Source organism: Bos grunniens, chromosome 3 (assembly GCF_055505025.1).
Source record: "Bos grunniens cultivar Pamir isolate PY7600 chromosome 3, Bosgru_T2T1.0, whole genome shotgun sequence".
NCBI lineage: Eukaryota > Metazoa > Chordata > Mammalia > Artiodactyla > Bovidae > Bos > Bos grunniens.
In genome coordinates this window covers 7,892,673-7,911,860 of record NC_141167.1, presented here as the reverse complement: position 1 = coordinate 7,911,860, position 19,188 = coordinate 7,892,673, and the positions used below count along the sequence as shown (strand labels likewise).

General features: G+C 55.5%; 1 protein-coding gene across 1 annotated transcript in view; it reads right to left on the bottom strand.

The window, feature by feature from the left end:
- Nucleotides 1-12,291, bottom strand: part of MROH2A (maestro heat like repeat family member 2A) — a 54,567-nt gene extending 42,276 nt beyond the window's left edge. The window contains exons 1-10 of the mRNA XM_086377208.1: nt 12,216-12,291; nt 11,046-11,141; nt 10,638-10,819; nt 6,204-6,335; nt 5,836-5,998; nt 4,051-4,149; nt 3,300-3,451; nt 2,667-2,810; nt 1,287-1,379; nt 128-206 (exon numbers count right to left, since the gene is read on the bottom strand). Coding sequence (XP_086233334.1) covers nt 128-206; nt 1,287-1,379; nt 2,667-2,810; nt 3,300-3,451; nt 4,051-4,149; nt 5,836-5,998; nt 6,204-6,335; nt 10,638-10,819; nt 11,046-11,141; nt 12,216-12,291 — 1,216 coding nt within the window. The remainder of the gene's footprint in view (nt 1-127; nt 207-1,286; nt 1,380-2,666; nt 2,811-3,299; nt 3,452-4,050; nt 4,150-5,835; nt 5,999-6,203; nt 6,336-10,637; nt 10,820-11,045; nt 11,142-12,215) is intronic.
- Nucleotides 12,292-19,188: the final 6,897 nt, after the last annotated feature.

The following is a 19,188-nucleotide window of genomic DNA, read 5'->3' as shown; positions in this document are numbered from 1 at the left end:
TGGGGGGAAGGACGTCTTTAGTCGTGCCCCGAGTCAAGAGCAGCAGCGCTACAAGGCAGCCCCGGGACCCGGCGCTCAGAGGGGGCCGGCACTCCCGAGGGCTCCCGGGGGCCCGGGGACGCCTCACCAAGGGCTATGAAGCAGTGCACGATCTCCATCAGGTTCTGGCTGCTGTACTGCTGCTGGGCGGGGGCCCTGGAGCACACCTAGGGCGGGGCGGGCAGGGGATGGAGAGGTAAGCCCCGCAGAGGGGCACACGAGCAGGAGCCCCACCTGTGCCTCGCCCCCGGCAGGAGGCAGGAGGCCTTTGGCATCGGGACGTGGGCCCCACCGCCACCCTGCCACCCGGAGCTCTGGTCGGCACACCACCCGCCCCCAGCACGCCTCCCCTGACCCGCCCCCAGCGCACCTCCCCTGACCCTCCCCCAACCCGCCTCCCCTGACCCGCCCCGAGTCCGCCTCCCCTGACCCGCCCCAGCGCACCTCCCCTGACCCGCCCCCAGCCCGCCTCCCCTGACCCGCCGCCAGCGCGCCTCCCCTGACCCGCCCCAGCGCACCTCCCCTGACCCGCCGCCAGCCCGCCTCCCCTGACCCGCCGCCAGCGCGCCTCCCCTGACCCGCCCCCAGCGCGCCTCCCCTGACCCGCCCCCAGCCCGCCTCCCCTGACCCGCCCCCAGCCCGCCTCCCCTGACCGCCCCCAGCCCGCCTCCCCTGACCCGCCCCCAGCCCGCCTCCCCTGACCGCCCCCAGCCCGCCTCCCCTGACCCGCCCCCTGACCCGCCCCCAGCCCGCCTCCCCTGACCCGCCCCCAGCCCGCCTCCCCTGACCCGCCCCCAGCCCGCCTCCCCTGACCGCCCCCAGCCCGCCTCCCCTGACCCGCCCCCAGCCCGCCTCCCCTGACCGCCCCCAGCCCGCCTCCCCTGACCCGCCCCGAGTCCGCCTCCCCTGACCCGCCCCAGCGCACCTCCCCTGACCCGCCCCCAGCCCGCCTCCCCTGACCCGCCCCCAGCCCGCCTCCCCTGACCCGCCGCCAGCGCGCCTCCCCTGACCCTCCCCCAGCCCGCCTCCCCTGACCCGCCCCGAGTCCGCCTCCCCTGACCCGCCCCAGCGCACCTCCCCTGACCCGCCCCCAGCCCGCCTCCCCTGACCCTCCCCCAGCCCGCCTCCCCTGACCCGCCCCCAGTCCGCCTCCCCTGACCCGCCCCCAGCCCGCCTCCCCTGACCGTCCCCAGCCTCCTCTGACCCGCCCCGGAGAAGGCCCCGCCCCGCGCGGCCCTGGGGCTCACCTGGACGTGGAGCTCCGTGAAGATGGTGTGGAGCTGCATCTGCGGGACGGGGCTGTTGGTGATGACGGACATCTCCAGGATCTGCCTCAAGACCTGTCGCGGGCGGGAAACGGTGGCAGGTGACCTTCGACCGACTCAGGTCACTCGCCAGACCTTTGCTCCTTGACTTTCTCCCTCCTCTGAAGGTATCAGTATCCCCTGGGAGTTGGGCAGAGAGGCCACTTCTCAAGCTCCGCCCAGACCCCTGAGTCCGACTCTGTTTCCAGCCGCCTCTGAGGATTGCGGTGGACACTTCAGCTCGGCAGGGCTGCTCTAGGCCACTGAGCGTGGGCGTTCAAGGCCTTCTTTCCCTCTCTTTTCTAGTCACCGGGAGGTGCATTCCAACTTTTAGACAGAAGATCTGCTGGTGGCTCCCCAAATCTGGCACGTTCATTTCTGTTCCCAGCTTTCACGAGGCGAACGGTCTCGCCTCATCTGTGAATGAGTGACCCCCTTCACAATATACACCAGCCCAGGTCACAACTCAGCTCAGAATCTTGCAAAAACTCCATCTCGCACACGTTCAAGGCTGGTAAGAGGTTGAATGGTGTTCCCCCCGAGAATCCATGTCCACCCAGAACCTCAGAATGTGAGGTCACTTGGAAATAGGGTCTTTGCAGACGTAATTAGTTAGGGCTTTCAAGATGAGATCACCCTGACAACCCCTTAGATCCAAGCACCGCTGTCCTTATGAGAAGAGAAGACACAGAGAGAGAGACACAGAGATGGCCATGTGACGACGGAGGAGGACACTGGAGTGATGCAGTGCGTGGGCCACCAGAAGCTGGAAGGGCAAGATTCTCCCCTAGAACCTGCAGGAGTACAGACTGCCAACACCTTGATTTCAGAGTGCCGGCCTCCAGGACCATGACAGAACACATTTCTGTTGTTTTAAGCCACCTGCCTCCTGGTTCTTTGTTACAACAGCCTTAGGAAACCGATATGAAAGTTGTGACCTCACTGTGGGTCCCAGAACCCTTTGAGGTATCATCCTTTCTGCCTGGCTTCCCTGGTGGCTCAGAGAGTAAAGAATCTGCCTGCAACATGAAAGACCTGGCTTTGATTTCTGGTCCGGGAAGATCCCCTTGAGAAGGAACAGGCAACCCACTCCAGTATTCTTGCCTGGGAAGTCCCATGGACAGAGAATCCTGGTGGGATACAGTCCACAGGGTTGCAAAGAGTCAGACGTGACTGAGTGACTAACATACGTGGAACAGCAGCATCTGTTTCTCGGAAATCGGACAAGTGCCAGGTCCCGTGGCTCCATCTCCCACCCGGACGACACCCCATGGGACACTCAGGAGCCCTAAATACCCGGAGCCCCCAGCCCAGGCCCCTCACCTGCGTGATGAAGAGCGCCTCCAGGCTGCCCTGGTACTCCGCCAGCAGCAGGGGGATGTAGTCGTACACCTGCTCCCGCAGGTCATCATTGGGCAGGAGGAGGCTCAGCATGGGCTTCAGGGACTTGATGACCCCCAGCTTCACCTAGCACAGGAGCCGGGTCTCTAGACGCCTCAGCCAGGACCCCCTGTGACATCAGCCCCAGCCTCAAATCAAGGACAGGTGACAGAGGGGACCTTGGAGTAGAGTCCAGGCCTCCCCCAGGCCCCGCAAGTGTGAAGCCTGTCCCCCAAGTCCTAATCTGTCACTCAGGTAGCCTTGGACAGGTATTCAACCTCTCTGTGTCTGCGTTTCCTCATTTGTAAAACAGTCCTGTGGCCCAGAGTTGGTGTGGAAGTGGCTCCTACAAGTGAACCGCTTGGAGAGGGCCCGGCACACGTGTAACAGGGACCCTGGTCCAGCAACTCCAGGGACCTTTATCAAGACACCTCCAGGGCCCCCATCACTCTGCCATTAATCAGGTCTCCACCTCCTTGGACCCCATGGTGTCTCAACTCCACCAGCTGCACAGGCTGGAGAGCGATGACCCGAGGACCACGGGCTCCCACCCCCACCCAGCAGGGCCTGTCTCACCTCCGGGTTGTTGTTCCGCAGCCACACCGTCACGAAGTAGCGATACATGGGGAACAGCTTCACCGCAAACTGGTCCTCAGTCATCACGGGGTACACGCTGTCCTCCAGGTGCCTCAGGTAAAACTGCACCGTCTCGCAGAAGGTCTCCATGGCTGCTGGGGGACGTGCAGTGAGCCCCAGGGGGCAGGACGCAGAACAAAGCCTTCCAGGGCTGCCTCCTCAGGAGGAGCCCTCACACTTCCATAACCAGCAGGTTACTGAGACGGTCAAAGATGCTGCTTGAAAAATCTCCTGCGTCCCTGTCTGTCTGCCTTTCCAACCCCCCTCCCAGCTCCCTGTTTTGTCCTGCATGAAGCCCCTCCTTGACTGATGGTGAAAGACTCCCCTGAGGGGTGGAGCACACAGGTGTGACTGGGCCCCCAGCCCTGAGGTTCATGTGGCAAGGTCAAGGGTGAGACCTGGAAGAAGACTTTTCACTCAGATCCTGGGGACTCCAAAGCAAAGAGTGGTAAACGCGTTTTGTCCTACTTTTCTCAGGTACTGGGGATTGGGGCTCACAAAACCATGACATAATTAAAACCTGGGGCAAGGTGATCAGATATACATGGCCCAGGTCAAGCCCAAGCTGGGACCATTTCCCTGGTCTCCCTCTCCTGCAATTCCCATTGCCCTTTCGTCTCTACCTGTCTACCACTGCCTTCCTTCCGCACCCTGATCAGGGCAGACCTGCAGGCCCAGGTGGGACACTTACCACCACAGATCACCTGGCGCATCTTGGCTTCATTGGCGAGCCTCAGCATGGTGAACATGGTGGCCAGGGTGATGCCCATGTATGGCATGAACTCAAACACTGCGAGGTGTGGGCAGAGGTCTCAGGGAGTTGGAGGAGAAGGGTCAGCAGAAAGGACACCACCACCACCCACACTTCCAGTGAGTGCCCAGAACAAGGCCAGGGAGCCCCTTTGCATGGGCTGGGCCACAGGAGATGGTAGGAGTCAGGCGAGGTAAGAAGTGTGAGCTGGGAGCAGGTGAAGGGGAGGGGAGATGGGGGGAGGGGAGAAGGGGGGAGGAGAGAAGGAGGGAAGAGGAAAATGGGGAGGAAAAGGGAGGTGAGGGAGGGGAGATGGGGGAGGGGCAGGGATAGGTGATGGGGGAAGGGGAGGGGCGGAGGAAAAGAAGGAAGAGCCCTGCTCTTCCTGGGGCCCCAGGGAACAGAGAGGAGGCAGGGCGTGGGCCTCCCAAGCCGCCACTCCTTGTTGTCTCCTAAACATATCAATAATCTCAGATATGCCAATGACACCACCCTTATGGCAGAGAGTGAAGAGGAACTCAAAAGCCTCTTGATGAAAGTGAAGGAGGAGAGTGAAAAAGTTGGCTTAAAGCTCAACATTCAGAAAACTAAGATCATGGCATCTGGTCCCATCACTTCATGGGAAATAGATGGGGAAACACTGGACACAGTGTCAGACTATTTTTGGGGGCTCCAAAATCACTGCAGATGGTGACTGCAGCCATGAAATTAAAAGACGCTTACTCCTTTGAAGGAAAGTTATGACCAACCCAGATAGCATATTGAAAAGCAGAGTCATTACTTTGCCAACAAAGGTTCGTCTAGTTAAGGCTATGGTTTTTCCTGTGGTCATGTATGGATGTGAGAGTTGGACTCTGAAGAAAGCTCAGTGCCGAAGAATTGATGCTTTTGAAGTGTGGTGTTGGAGAAGACTCTTGAGAGTCCCTTGGACTGCAAGGAGACCCAACCAGTCCATTCTGAAGGAGATCAGCCCTGGGATTTCTTTGGAAGGAATGATGCTAAAGCTGAAACTGCAGTACTTTGGCCACCTCATGTGAAGAGTTGACTCACTGGAAAAGACTGATGCTGGGAGGGATTGGGGGCAGGAGGAGAAGGGGACGACAGAGGATGAGATGGCTGGATGGCATCACTGACTCGATGGACATGAGTTTGGGTGAACTCTGGGAGATGGCGATGGACAGGGAGGCTTGGCGTGCTGCGATTCATGGGGTCACAAAGAGTCGGACATGACTGAGTGACTGAACTGAACTGAAACATTCTAGAATGATGACCCAGACACTGAGTGAGATGGCGGTTAGGAGGAGGACAGCCGCGTGCCCTCTCCCATTGTGACACTCCGTTTTCTCGTGTACTGGTTCCCAGTGCCTCACTCATCCGCGGCCCACTGCCCCACAAGATCTGCGTGGAGCGGATGCTCAGTACGTGTGCGCAGACTGAAAAGGGAAAAGGGGAGGGAGCGAGGGAGAGAACGGGGCCAGAGGTGGGGGGCGAGGAAAGAGAGGTGTGTGAGAGAAGGGCGGGCAGGAGAAAAGACACAGGATGGGAGGCACGGGGAGGGGATCTCAGCAGCTGAGAGGGAGGGAGAGACACCAGAAGTGAAACGGAGGAACGCCAGAGGAAGGCAAGAAGAGGGAGAAATGGGAGGGCGTGGGGGCAGGGACCAGGGCAGAGGCACAGGGGTGGCCAGACGGGCAGATGCCGGGGCCCAGTCCCCACGAGCCCTACCATTGCCGTTGGCCAGCTTGGCCAGGGTGACGATGACAAATTCTTCCGTGAGGTTGAGGGGTTTGAGATGGTGCTGCAGCTCGTACATGACCAAGCTGAAGTGGTTTCGGGACAGGGCCACCAGGGTGTCGCTGGCCACCTCTGCCCTCATGTAGCCCTCCATCTGCAGGGCACGGGAGAATACGTGGCTTCACCAGCATTCCTGCCCCTCACCTACTCCAGCCCTGCTGGGGTCCCATGGGCCCCCTCAGCCTACTGTTGTTCCCGTGAGATAACCGGACAAGGGCCTCGGGCCTCCCATGCCTCGCCCACCAGAGCCCAGCCCCCTGGGGTGGCGGCCAGGCGGGCGGGGGCAGGACATCCACTACCTCCAACATGTCCCTCATCTCCTTGGAGGCGATGGTGACCAGCCTCTGGACACAGCGCTCCTCCAGCTCTCCCTCCTGCTGGATGATCTCCTGGAGGATGTTGTAGATGTTGACTTTGCGCTGAGTGGAAATCTGGGGAACAAGTGTGGCGGGTGGGGAGGTCCAGGACCAGGCAGTGGGGCCTGGGAGCCCACAGATCCACTGCGGTCTCCCTCCTGCTGGCCCTCCCCCTAATACCTAGGAGACTGTGATTTATAATAAGACGTGTGTTTGGTCTTCACCCAAGCACAGAAGCCTGAAATCCTTGGAATTTCCTAAGCAATGAGAGTGACAAAGATGTCTTTTTTTGTTGTATTATTGAGATGATTTTTGGTCCACACCTAAGGATGGGGAGGGTTTCCCTGGTGGCTCCTGGTAAAGAATCCGCCTGCCATGTGGGAGACCTGGGCTCGATCCCTGGGCTGGCTGGGAGGATCCCCTGGAGAAGTGAATGGCTACCCACTTCGGTATTCTGGCCAGGAGAATTCCGTGGACTGTAGTCCACAGGGTTGCAAAGAGGCAGACAAGACTGAGCAACTTTCCCTTTCACTTGAAGGCTGGGGAATGGTTGGCAGGAGAACCCATCATCTGACTAGAGCACTAGCACTTTCAGTCCCAACCACTCGGACCCCCAGGAGGAGAGTGGGGCTGGAAGTTGAATCAATTGCCAATGGCTAGTGATTTGATCAACCATGCCTAGATAGTGAAGCCTCCATAAAAATCCAAAATGACAGGGTTCAGAGAGCTTTAGACTGGTGAACACACAGAGATTTAGAGGGGACGGGAGGCCCAGAGAGGACATGGAAACTTCATGCCCTTTCCCATACCCTTACCCTATGCATCTCTTCCATCTATCTGGTCCTGAGTTATAAGAAACTGGTAACTAAAAGATTTCTCTGGATTTTGTGAGCCCTTCTAGCAAATTCATTAAACTTGAGGAGGGGGTCATGGGAACCTCCAGTCTATAGCCAACTGGCCAAACTTACCACTGGTATCTGAAGCACGGGCCAGGCTGGGGTGGTCTTATGGGTGCATGCGTGCATGCTGAGTCACTTCAGTTGTGTCCAACTCTTTGTGACCCTATGGACTATATATAGCCCGCCAGGCCCCTCTGTCCATGGGATTCTCCAGGCAAGAATACTGGAGTGGGTTGCCATGCCCTCCTCCAGGGGATCTTCCCAACCCAGGGACTGAACCTATGTCTCTTATGTCTCCTGCATTGGTGAGCAGGTTCTTTACCACTAATGCTACCTTAATGGGACTGAGCCCTTAACCCATGGAATCTGACACTATCTCCAGGCAGACATTGTCAGAATTGAGTAAAACTGTAGGACCCCCACCCCCAGCTGGTGTCAGCAGATTGGCTTGAGGCGGGGAATCCATACACTGAAATTGGATGCCGTATGATTAACACTCCAGCTGGTCGATGAACCCATGATCCTCAAACCGCCCCAGCTCTGCCCCCACCTCCAGCCTGTCTCACACCCCTCTCCCCTCCCCCATCAGACTCATCCAACTGGCCCTGCCCCCATGGCCTGCATCTGTCCTCGCTACTCAGCAAGACAGGGGTCAAACGGTCAGCATACAGGGTCCTCCACAGACTTGGCACTGACCCTCTTGCAAAGTTCAAGACAACATGCTCTATTTTGCTTCCTACATAGCTCTGGTCACCATTTTAAGTGACCCGAATGAGGATGGGATTTGACAAATAGGTTTTGCAACCTGATCACTCCTGGAGAGTCAGATTTGACAATGACTCTCATTCAACCAGGGATGGTACACCACCAAGAAAGAAAGGTGGATGCTTCTCTCCATGGAGCCTCATTTGGGAAGCACTGGACCACTATCAGTTCAGTTGCTCAGTCGTGTCCGACTCTTTGCGACCCCATGAATCGCAGCACGCCAGGCCTCCCTGTCCATCACCAACTCCTGGAGTTCACTCAGACTCACGTCCATTGAGTCAGTGATGCCATCCAGCCATCTCATCCTCTGTCGTCCCCTTCTCCTCCTGCTCCCAATCCCTCCCAGCATCAGAGTCTTTTCCAATGAGTCAACTCTTCACATGAGGTGGCCAAAGTACTGCAGTTTCAGCTTTAGCATCATTCCTTCCAAAGAAATCCCAGGGCTGATCTCTTTCAGAATGGACTGGTTGGATCTCCTTGCAGTCCAAGGGACTCTCAAGAGTCTTCTCCAACACCACAGTTCAAAAGCATGAATTCTTTGGCGCTCAGCCTTCTTCACAGTCCAACTCTCACATCCATACATAATCACTGGAAAAACCATAGCCTTGACTAGATGGACCTTTGTTGACAAAGTAATGTCTCTGCTTTTTAATATGCTGTCTAGGTTAGTCATAACTTTTCTTCCAAGGAGTAAGCGTCTTTTAATTTCATGGCTGCAGTCACCATCTGCAGGTTTTGGAGCCCAGAAAAATAAAGTCTGACACTGTTTCCACTGTTTCTCCATCTATTTCCCATGAAGTGATGGGACCAGATGCCATGATCTTCATTTTCTGAATGTTGAGCTTTAAGCCAACTTTTTCACTCTCCTCTTTCACTTTCATCAAGAGGCTTTTAGTTCCTCTTCACTTTCTGCCATAAGGGTGGTGTCATCTGCATATCTGAGGTTATTGATATTTCTCCCAGCAATCTTGATTCCAGCTTGTGTTTCGTCCAGCCCAGCGTTTCTCATAATGTACTCTGCATATAAGTTAAATAAGCAGGGTGACAATATACAGCCTTGACATACTCCTTTTCCTATTTAGAACCAGTCTGTTGTTCCATGTCCACTTCTAACTGTTGCTTCCTGATCTGCGTACAGGTTTCTCAAGAGGCAAGGCAGGTGGTCTGGTATTCCCATCTCTTTCAGAATTTTCCAGTTTATTGTGATCCACACAGTCAAAGGCTTTGGCATAGTCAATAAAGCAACACCTGCTCTAATCACCCTGGGGCCAGGGACCAGACCACTCAGGGAGTCCCAACACCCCGGAGCTGACTAGCTAATCTAGGGCTTCTCCCCTAGAGAAGCCACACCTGCACACATTTCCCCCATGGTCCCTCTGCCTCCTGCCCAAGCTGGTGCTTTCCTGTGGGACTGCATGGCATGGCACACCCCTGTCTCTGGGGATCTGTGCGTAACAGACTAGTTTTTCAAGATTATCCTCTCCTGAGCTGTTGGGCTCACTATGAAAGTGAAAGTTGCTAAGTCCTGTCTGACTCTTCGTGACCCTGTGGACTCTAGCCTGCCAGCCTCCTCTGTCCATGGAATTCTCCAGGCCAGGATACTGGAGTTGGTAGCCGTTCCCTTTTCCAGGGGATCTTTGATCCAGGAATTGAACCGGGGTCTCCTATGCCTGAGTAATAATAAAACCTAGATTTTAAAATCTGTTTTGCAAATCTCTTTCCTATGCTCCTGGACCCTGGCACGCCTTCCTCACGGCTGCCACGTGTCTTTCTGTAAAATAAGCTTGCTATGGAGAATTCCTAGGGACTTCCCTGGCTGTCCAGTGATTAAGACTCCGAGCTTCTGATGGAAGGATCCAGGTTCAATCCTTGGATGGGGAACTAAGCTCCCACGTGCTGCTCAGAGTGGCCAAAAAAAAAAAAAAAAAACCAGGAGGAGGAGGAAGGAACTCCTAAAAGGAATGCCCTGGTGGCCTAGTGGTTAGGACTTAGCACTTTCACTACACAGGCCCAGGTTCAGTCCCCGGTCAGGGAAACTTCCTGCATGACAGTGACGTGACGGGGCTAAAATACACACACACACACACACAAGAACTCCTATAAGGAACAACTCCTTTGCTACCCACCCTCAAAAGCTCAAGGATAGTCTAAAATCCAGCAACTCTCTAAGTGTGCTCTGCAGACCAGTAGACACATCACTTGGGAACTTGCTAAAAATGCTAAGTCTTGGGTTCCACTCCATACATCCACTGAATCAGAAGCTCTCACGATGGGCCCCAGAAATCTGAGTTGTACCAAGCACTCAGAGGATGCTGATGCTCTGGTCCTGTTGTACCAGCCCCAGTGTGATCTTGGGCACATTCCCCAATACTCCTATCAACACCCTCTGCCCCACGAAACAACCTCCCCACTGGCAAGCACCCTGCTGCCCTGCGTCTGCTGTGTCTCTGCTCCCCCACACCTACCTGCTTCACTGCTACTCAATATCTTTGTCACTTGGCTCACCTGCTCTAAGATGACGACTCCCAAACCCACCGAATCAGAATACAGAGGAGCTTTGAAAAATTGTGAGCACCCCAGGGCCCAGTTGGTCCTCAGGGGCCCCAGCACCTAGCCCTGCCCTGACAACAGTCAGTAAATGTGTGCTGAGCAGTGGATGGATGTGCAAGCAGGTGGCCAAGCTCAGAGAAGCACCTGGGGGAGGAGGCCCTACCTCTGGCACCTGCAGGCAGCGGATAAGAGCATTCATCACCACAGAAGGCTCGGTGGTGGCCTTCTCTGTGATAATCACCGAGGCCAGCCTCTTCCTCATGTCAAAACCTGCCCCTTCGGTGTCCGTTTTGGTCGACTCGCTCTCCATGATGTTGAGGAGGTTTGTGACTTGCTGGAAGGTACCTGAGACAAAGGTGGTCGATGTGATGGCAAGATGACTGTTACAGGGGTGTCCCTGGTGTCCCAGTCTCCCTGACACCAGCCCAGCCCTAGCTCCACCTGGGGCATGGGTGGGACCTTCCTGCCCACTGTATAGATGGGGACAACTGAGACCTTGGTTGGGGCTTACCCTCAAGGAGTTAGTAGAGAACATGAGGCAGAAGTGCAGGGAGAGGGGCGGTTTTCTTACCGCTGTCATCTGGTTCCAGAGGCCCCAAGTCCTCTGTTTCGTCTGATGGGTCCTCATGTGACTCTGTTGCTGCTTCTGCCATCTCTTCTTCAAGGTCTTTGGAAGTAAGATTGATAAAATACTTGGCATGTCACCCATTCTAGGACGACCCCCAGTGAGTCCCACCCTGCATAACCCCTTCCCTAGAGTGTGGGAGGAACCTGTAACTTGGTTGGACCCATATTCTAGTGATGGCTCAGTGGGTAAAGAATCTGACGGCAAGGCAAGAGATGCAGGAGACTCGTGTTCGAGCCCTGGTTCAGGAAGATCCCCTGGAGGGGGAAATGGCAACCACTCCAGTGTTCTTGCCTGAAAAATCCTATTGACAAGGGAGCCTAGTGGGCTACAGTTCAAAGGGTTGCAAAGAGTCGGACATGACTGAACATACACGCGTGCGTGTGTGCACACGCGCACACACACACACACACACACACACACTATCCAATAGTATATGGCAAAGGTGAGGGGAACCTCCCGTGATGGTCTCACTCCCATGATTACATTATGTCTCACACAACTCCATCTTAGCAGACTGGAAATTCTCATGCTGTCTTTGAAAAGCAAACAGCAGTGATGTAAACTGCCTGCGTCACAGGGAGCCAAGGGCCTCAGTCCTACAACCAAAAGGAACTGGATTCTGGCAACAACCACATGGAAGATGACTGGGCTTCAGAAAGGTTGTAGCCCAGGTGACATCCTGAGTGCAGCCTGTGAGACCCCAGGCGAATGACCCCGCTGAACCATGGACTCCTGACTAGAGAAACTGTGAGATAATAAACAGTGTCATTTTAAGCCATTACATTTAGGTGATTTGCCACGCAGTGACAGATCACCACCCCTGCTGAGGAAGGGCCTTTGCTCCCTCTCTTCTGGACACAGAAAACTAATGACTAGTGAGGAATCCCCCTGAGCTGCACCCATTGCACCTCTCAAGGGGCTCCCTCCACACCAGCAGCTTCTGAATTGCTGACAAACCCCAACACAGATGTTAACACAGAGGATTAAAACCTCCCCGATCCTTTTTCCTCCCATCCCAAGTTTCTCAAACTCCATCTCAGCATCTTTCACTATCCTGTGCTCCCTTCCTCTTGGGAGTCCTGTAAGGAGTAAGCCTGGGACCTATATACTGACCTTTCCTCCAACTTCTCTCCTGGACAGAACAAAAATACACCACAAGAAAAGGCTCTGTTCTCTGCCCGATACACATCAACGGTAATGTGGATTCGGCAGGATGGGTTGACAAAGGAGGAGCCCTTTGGGGTCCTCAGTCATGACTCAGTGGGGAGCAGCTCCCCTGGCAGGGTGGGGGGTGGGTTTCACTGGAACCATCACCGTTGGGTCCCAGAGCCTTGGAACTCTCAGATCCAACTGCCTCCCTGAGCTCTGTGAACCCACTCTTGGAGGAGTGCACAGGTCCCGGTGATTAAACACTCACATTACTTTGTTACTCAATATTTCTGTCACCCACATGTGTAGTGAGGTATGGTGGCCTTTTGGGGGAAAGGAAAATTGGTGGGGTGGGTATTCACAGCCAAAACCCCTGAGGATATAGGCATAGGAGCCCAGGGTGGGGAGGTGTGGTCTGGGCAGTTGGAGGAGATGGGTGGACAAGAGGGGTCCTGAGAAGAAGAGTCCTCTTCTCCAAGGACTGGACAGCTTGCAGGATGGGACAGGGTGGTCCCACTGACAGAATAAGTAGAATATAAAGAATTTCAAAGACAAGTGAAAGGACCCTGAATCAAAAGTCAGGCTTGAAGAATGTCCTTGTCATTTTTAGCTGAGAGAGAGCCCTGATCAGCAGTTTGAGCAATAAAATGATGAAGTTCTATCCATTACAGATCAAACCAGTCAATCCTAAAGGAAATCAACCCTGAATCTTCATTGGAAGGACTGATGCTGAAGCTGAAGCTCCAATACTTTGGCCACCTAATGTAAAGAGCTGACTCATTAGAAAAGACCCTGATGCTGGGAATGACTGAAGGCAAAAGGAGAAGGGGACAACAGAGGATGAGATGGTTGGATGGCATCACCGACTCAATGGACATGAGGTTGGGTAAACTCCAGGAGTTGGTGATGGACAGGGAGGCCTGGCGTGCTGCGGTTCATGGGGCCACAAAGAGTCGGACACGACTGAGCGATTGAACTGAACTGTTGTTGCTGAAAATACCCTTCTATCCATGTGCATCTTTTTCTCCACTTGTTCTTTAATTTTGTCCACACCTTTGTTGGCTTGTTTTCTTCTTTGTGTTACACATAGAAGTTTCAAATATGTGGGTTTCTAATTGGAGCTGGGGTCATACTAGCTAGGATTGCTCCTGACCCCAGCCCTCTTTAATCCTTCCCTAGGTGGCTTTGGGAACACAAGCTGTTCACACCAGTTATGTTCCCAAAATCTTGGCTCCTGGTCAACAGATGCCAAATAGAAATACGGAAACAGAGTTTGGAAGAAATAGAAAAGAGTAAATTATTTTTTCCAGGCAAAAGGGAAACAGCAGGCTAGCACCTTGAGAGCTGTGCCCCTCCCTTGGGAATAGAAAGACGTTTTATATCTTCTAGAAGGTCATGCTTTTTTTTTTCTTCCTCAGAGTTTCAGAATGGCCACAGCTGGTATCAGGCAACTCAGCCACTGGGTCTGGTGTCCCTAAAGTTATTGACCTGTGACCTTTCTGAAATACAGAATGCTACAAGAGAGTGTGGGCTTCCAAGATGGAGCAAGTGGTAAAGAACCTGCCTGCTAATGCAGGAGACATAAGAGATGCAGCTTTGATCCCTGGGTTGGGAAGATCCCCTGGAGAAGAAAATGGTAACCCACACCAGTATTCTTGCCTGGGGAATCCCATGGACAGAGGAGCCTGGCGGGCTACCGTTGGGTCACAAAGAGTCAGACCCGAATGAGCAACAACCACCGGTCTCTGTATCCACCACATGGAGAGCCATAGTTGCACCCAGCAGGCACACAGTCAGGGTCTTTGGGATCAGATTGCAATCATGTCACTTGAATAATCTTTGAAAGAAAAAGACAGAGGAGAGTGGAAGGTAGAGCAAATGTGGGCTGTGAAAGAAGGGGCATGTGATAAGTGCCTTCTGGGATCTGCTCCGTACTGGTTAGCAGGTCCACAGAAGGCACTGGGGAATGATGAGAGAATTTTGTGGGGGTGAGTGTGGGGCACTACGTGAGGATCCTTGTTTTCTGACCACCTGGATTCAGTGAAGGAGAAACGGACTGCTGCGGGTTATGGGCTCACTGGTGCAAGAGGCAGAGGCTGGGGCAGTGTGGGCAGACACTGAGTGGGAATTTTAATTAAAAGCCTTGGGCCTTGCTTTGTTGACCTGTAATGCATTTGTTATTGTTTCAGTAGCTAAGTCGTGTCCAGATCTTTGAGACTCCATGGACTGCAGCCTGCCAGGCTCCTCTGTCCATGTGATTCTTCAAGCAAGAATACTGGAGTGGGTTGCCATTCTAGGGAGGGCTGGTCAAAGAGGATGTGCTGGATGCAGGGGTTGGAGTGAGGCCAGCGGGCACAGCGGTCAAGGGCCCAGGACTAGCTGACCCCCTCGGCCATGTCAGGTGGGTGTGGCTTAGATGGCATTGGCAGAGATCCAGGCTGGGCAGTGGAGCCAGGCAGGGCTGAGGCAGTCAGTCAGCGGGTCGGAGTGTGGTTCTGGAGTAGCGAGGCTGAGACAATGCTGTTGTGGCAATGGCAGGGGTGGGGGGGCCAACCATCTCATCACAAGGCTGTGCAATGCCCAGGATGGCTGATCCCAGCTCCCCCTTACTGCCCGCCCCAGGAATTTTGGGTGAGGCTCCTGTGCTACATCATGGACACGGACTACACAGAGGCCTTGACCCCCATCTGCGTCAGCCTCACCAACCTGGCCGAATGCTAGCTGCACGCCAAGGAAGAGGAGGCCAATGCAAGCAAGAGCAGGCTTCCCTCTCCAGGAAGCAGCCCGGAGCTCAGAGAGCCAGGCCTTGCCAAAGAGGCTGCCCTTGCCGAAATCTGAGGAGGTTAAAATCATACATTCTTCCTCTGGCAGCCCACTCCTCTCCTCCCCACCTCCCCCCAACCCTGGCCCAGACCTCGGGGCAGGGGTCCTGGCTCAGGCTTCCCCCAGGTGTGAGCTCTCTGGCCCCCAGGAGCCCTCTGGAAGGACTGTATATCCCATCCGAGTCCTCTGGAACCACCCCCACCAGGCCCTCCCACTCGCCCCTGATGATACACTTGTTAGCACCAGACCCTCAAGAAAGGGACGAGACTGACCTACTTACAGGGGACCCTGCTGTCCAAGGGGGCTGCTGTCATGGTCCTGGGGCTTTGAGGATGGATGTGGCTGGTGACAGGAGGTGACTGCGAGCCTCACAGGACCGAGCCATGGTGAAGGGCAGAGCCAGCTCTGAGCATCTGGCTAGACCACCCCCTGGTCTGCCTCCTGCCCCAACCCTGAGTCTGGGGCTGGCTCCCTCCTGGGTGCTGCCCCTCCCTGCAGCTTCTTAGCAGGCCTGCCCCTCTCTCGCCTGCTGGTCCAAATGCTATGAGTTACTGCTACTCCTGGGCTCACAGCCTCCCAAAGCCTGCAGGGGGAGGGGAGGGGAGTGGAGGGGTCTCTAGTTACTGTTGGCTCAACAAGGCCGAGATTCACAGTAGGAGAGAAACATTCTCACACTGGCCTGGTGTGCACTCCCAAGTGGGCAAGTCCTGAAAAGAGTACAATATATTAACGCATATATAAGGAATTTAGAAAGATGGTAACGATGACCCTATATGTGAGACAGCAAAAGAGATGCAGATGTAAGAACAGACTTTTGGACTCGGTGGGAGAAGGCGAGGGTGGGATGATTTGAGAAAATAGCATTGAAACATGTATATTATCATATGTGAAATAGATTGCCAATCCAGGTTCCATGCATGAGACAGGGTGCTCAGGGCCAGTGCATTGGGATGACCCTGAGGGATGGGATGGGAAGGGAGGTGGGAGGGAGGGTCAGGATGGGGAACACACATATACCCATTGCTGATTTATGTCAATGTATGGCAAAAACCACCACAATATTGTAAAGACTCCAATTAAAATAAATATTAATTTAAAAAAAAAAAAAAAAAAAGAGCATCTTCTCAGCCCCAGCCTGTAGCACCAGGCTCCTCCTTCCCAGGATGGCCAGTTGTAATGATGTTCTTTGTGGGAAAGCCCCTGTCTTGACCCCTCCTGCATCCTGGGGGGCGCTGGGATGCTGTTGGGGCAGCACCGTGCAGGGAGAAGCTCCCCCGGGGCACAGGAGAGGGGCAGCCTCAGTATCCTGTATCTTTCTCTCCCCAGTGGACCTGCCCGCACCACAGAAGCTGCTGGCCCGTCTCCTGGTGAGTGGCTCACGGGGGCCGTGCACTGGCCTGGCCCCCGCTGTGTCCTGCGGTGCCCCTCCCATGGGTTCCTAATCCCCAGGGCCTCCAGGGGGAGCTTGGAGCTGGATGCTTGGCAGGACAGAGCTTTCCAGGCTCCCGTCGTCCCTCTGGGGAGGTGCGGCAAGGGCAGCAGGCGCCCAGATTTCTCTGCTGGCCCTTTGAATGGCCCCAAGCATCCGCAGGACACTGTCAGCAGCCTGCCCTTCCCTGGGGGTCAGCTCCGCCCTGCACCCATGCATCTTCCTCCTTGTATTGACCCTGCTCCGAGGTCCATGGAACCCTGGGTGGGGAGGGAGCCTGAGTTCTCGCGTCTCCTTTCCTCCCTTCAGCATCCTCTGCAGGGATACTCTGATCCTGGGAATCCTTGGAGCTCTGCTTGAAAGGCCCCATCCTGTCCAACTCTCCCTTTAAGGGCTCTGACAGCGAGACCCCAGGTTGAGGTGCACGAGGCTTGGGGCTGCCCAGCCCAGGAGAGGCCCCACTGAAGTCTCAGTGTTCCCCAGGTACTGATGTCATCCCCCTACAAGGACGAGGGCCATGGGATTGCCATGCTCAACCTTCTGAAGACCCTGAGCCAGAGCATCGCCCCCTCCATGGCCAACATGTGGGAGCTGGAGATCCCCCTGCTGGTCAAGTACCTGGAAGGTGAGATGTCCGGGGTGTGTGTGTAAGCTACCCGCTAAGTGTACATACTGGGTATAGTCATGTGGCCTGAGCAAAGGAGCCTGCGGTGCTTGTGTGAGTCACCCCCCGGCCCTGCAGTGTACCTGCTGGGTGCTACTCATGTGAACTGAGCAAAGGAGCCCAGAGTGCATGTGTGATACCCCACAAACACCCCTAGTGTACATGCTGTGTACTAATCACCTGGCTCTGAGCAAAGGAGCCCAAGGTGAGTTCGCAAGCCAGCAACCCCACCCCATTAGTATACACGCTGGGTACTAAACACGTGGCCTGAGCAAAGGAGCCTGTGGTGCTTGTGTGGGTCACTCCCCCGCCTTCAGGGTACCCACTGGGTGCTAGTCCTGTGGCCTGAGCAAAGGAGCCTGCGGTGCTTGTGTGGGTCACTCCCCCGCCTTCAGGGTACCCACTGGGTGCTAGTCCTGTGGCCTGAGCAAAGGAGCTCAGATGCGCGTGTGATGTCTTCACACACACCCATAGTGTACATGCAATGTACTAACCACCTGGTCTGAGCAAAGGAGCGGGGTGTGTGAGCCACCCCCAAGCAGTGTACATGCCGTGTACAAGTCACGTGGCCTGAGCCAAGGCGCCCAGGCTCCAGGTGGCCGGCACAGCCTACTCTGGTCCTTGGGAGGGTGGGGAGGGAAGTACGGCGTGTGGGGAGCCCGTCCACGGAGGACCCAGCTGCTGTATTTAGGAGGCGGCATGGAGGAGCAGTGGGAGAGAGGAGCACGGGTGGCCTTCTCTCTGCAGAACACACCGAGTTTACGTGGAACCAGAAGACGTGGGAGGACAAGCTGATTCAGGTAGAGGCGATCCCGCCGCCTGAGGCCAGGGTGGGGGGCGGTGGGGGCAGCTCTTGGTGGGTTTGGCGTGTGGGGAGTTTAGGAGCCCCTAGGGAACATGTTCCCCTCCTGTCAGAAGACTTGGGGAGCACAAGCAGCTACAGCAGGAGACCCCACCCTGGAAACCAAGAGCCCCGAGGCGGCCCAGGGGACCCCCTCCCGGCAGCCCACAAGCCCACACAGCACTAGCGCTGGGTCGGGGCTGAAAGGGCGAAGCCATCTAGAGACCAGGGAAGGCGCTAGGGAGGGAAAGTCACTGCTCAAGGTCACACCGCCCTCTGGAGCACTGCGCACCTGTGCCTTCTTCCCCCACCCCCAGTTTCTGAGAAACTCCCTCAAGAAGACTCGGGGTTCCAACTGGAGCCTGCGTCTGAGCAAAGAGCTGAACAACCAGATCGAGAGCTTCGACAGCCCCTCCCTGGAGAAGGTTGGTTCCCAGAGGCAGGGCTGTTCAGACAGGGAGGGGACTCCGGGACAGCGCGTGTGAGACCAGTACGCCTGCGGCTGTCCACAGCGCCCGGGGAGGGGAGACGGCTGGCTGTCCTGGGCCCGAGGCCTGTAGTGTTTTGCTCTGTCTTGTTTTTCCCTCAAGAATCTGCTTTGTTGGAGCTGGGGGGCATTTCCCCTCCAGTCACCCGCTTCCCCATTCCTCTCACCTCGCCCCCCACCTGGCAGCGTCGCCCCTGCAGAGTCCAAGGCAAGGAATGAGATGTCTGAACGTGTTTTGGTAAATAGTGCAAAGGATGAAGGTGACGCCGAACCACAGGATGCCAAAGGGGAGGACAAGGCTGCAGGGGGACAGAGCTGGGGCCTGGTGGTGGGCCTCCACCTTTGGCAGACGGGGGGGAAGAGCAGAACACCTTCTCTCAGACCTGCTGCACACCCACCCCCACCCCTCCCCACACACCAGTTTCTCCTCCCTGTCTCATCCAGCTGTTGGCTCATGACCACCACATGTGTGTATTTCATTGTTAAGGGGTCTTTACAAAACTATAAACATTGCTGACAATCAGAGAAGGTCTTCACCAGTGGAAAGCATTTCATGTTCACAGATTGGAGGACAATATATTTAAGATGGTGACACTTGCCAATTTATCTATAGATTCAACACGACCCCCACTATAATCCCAGCTGGCTTCCCGCCCCCACCCCCAGAGACTGACAAGGTGATCCTAAAATTCC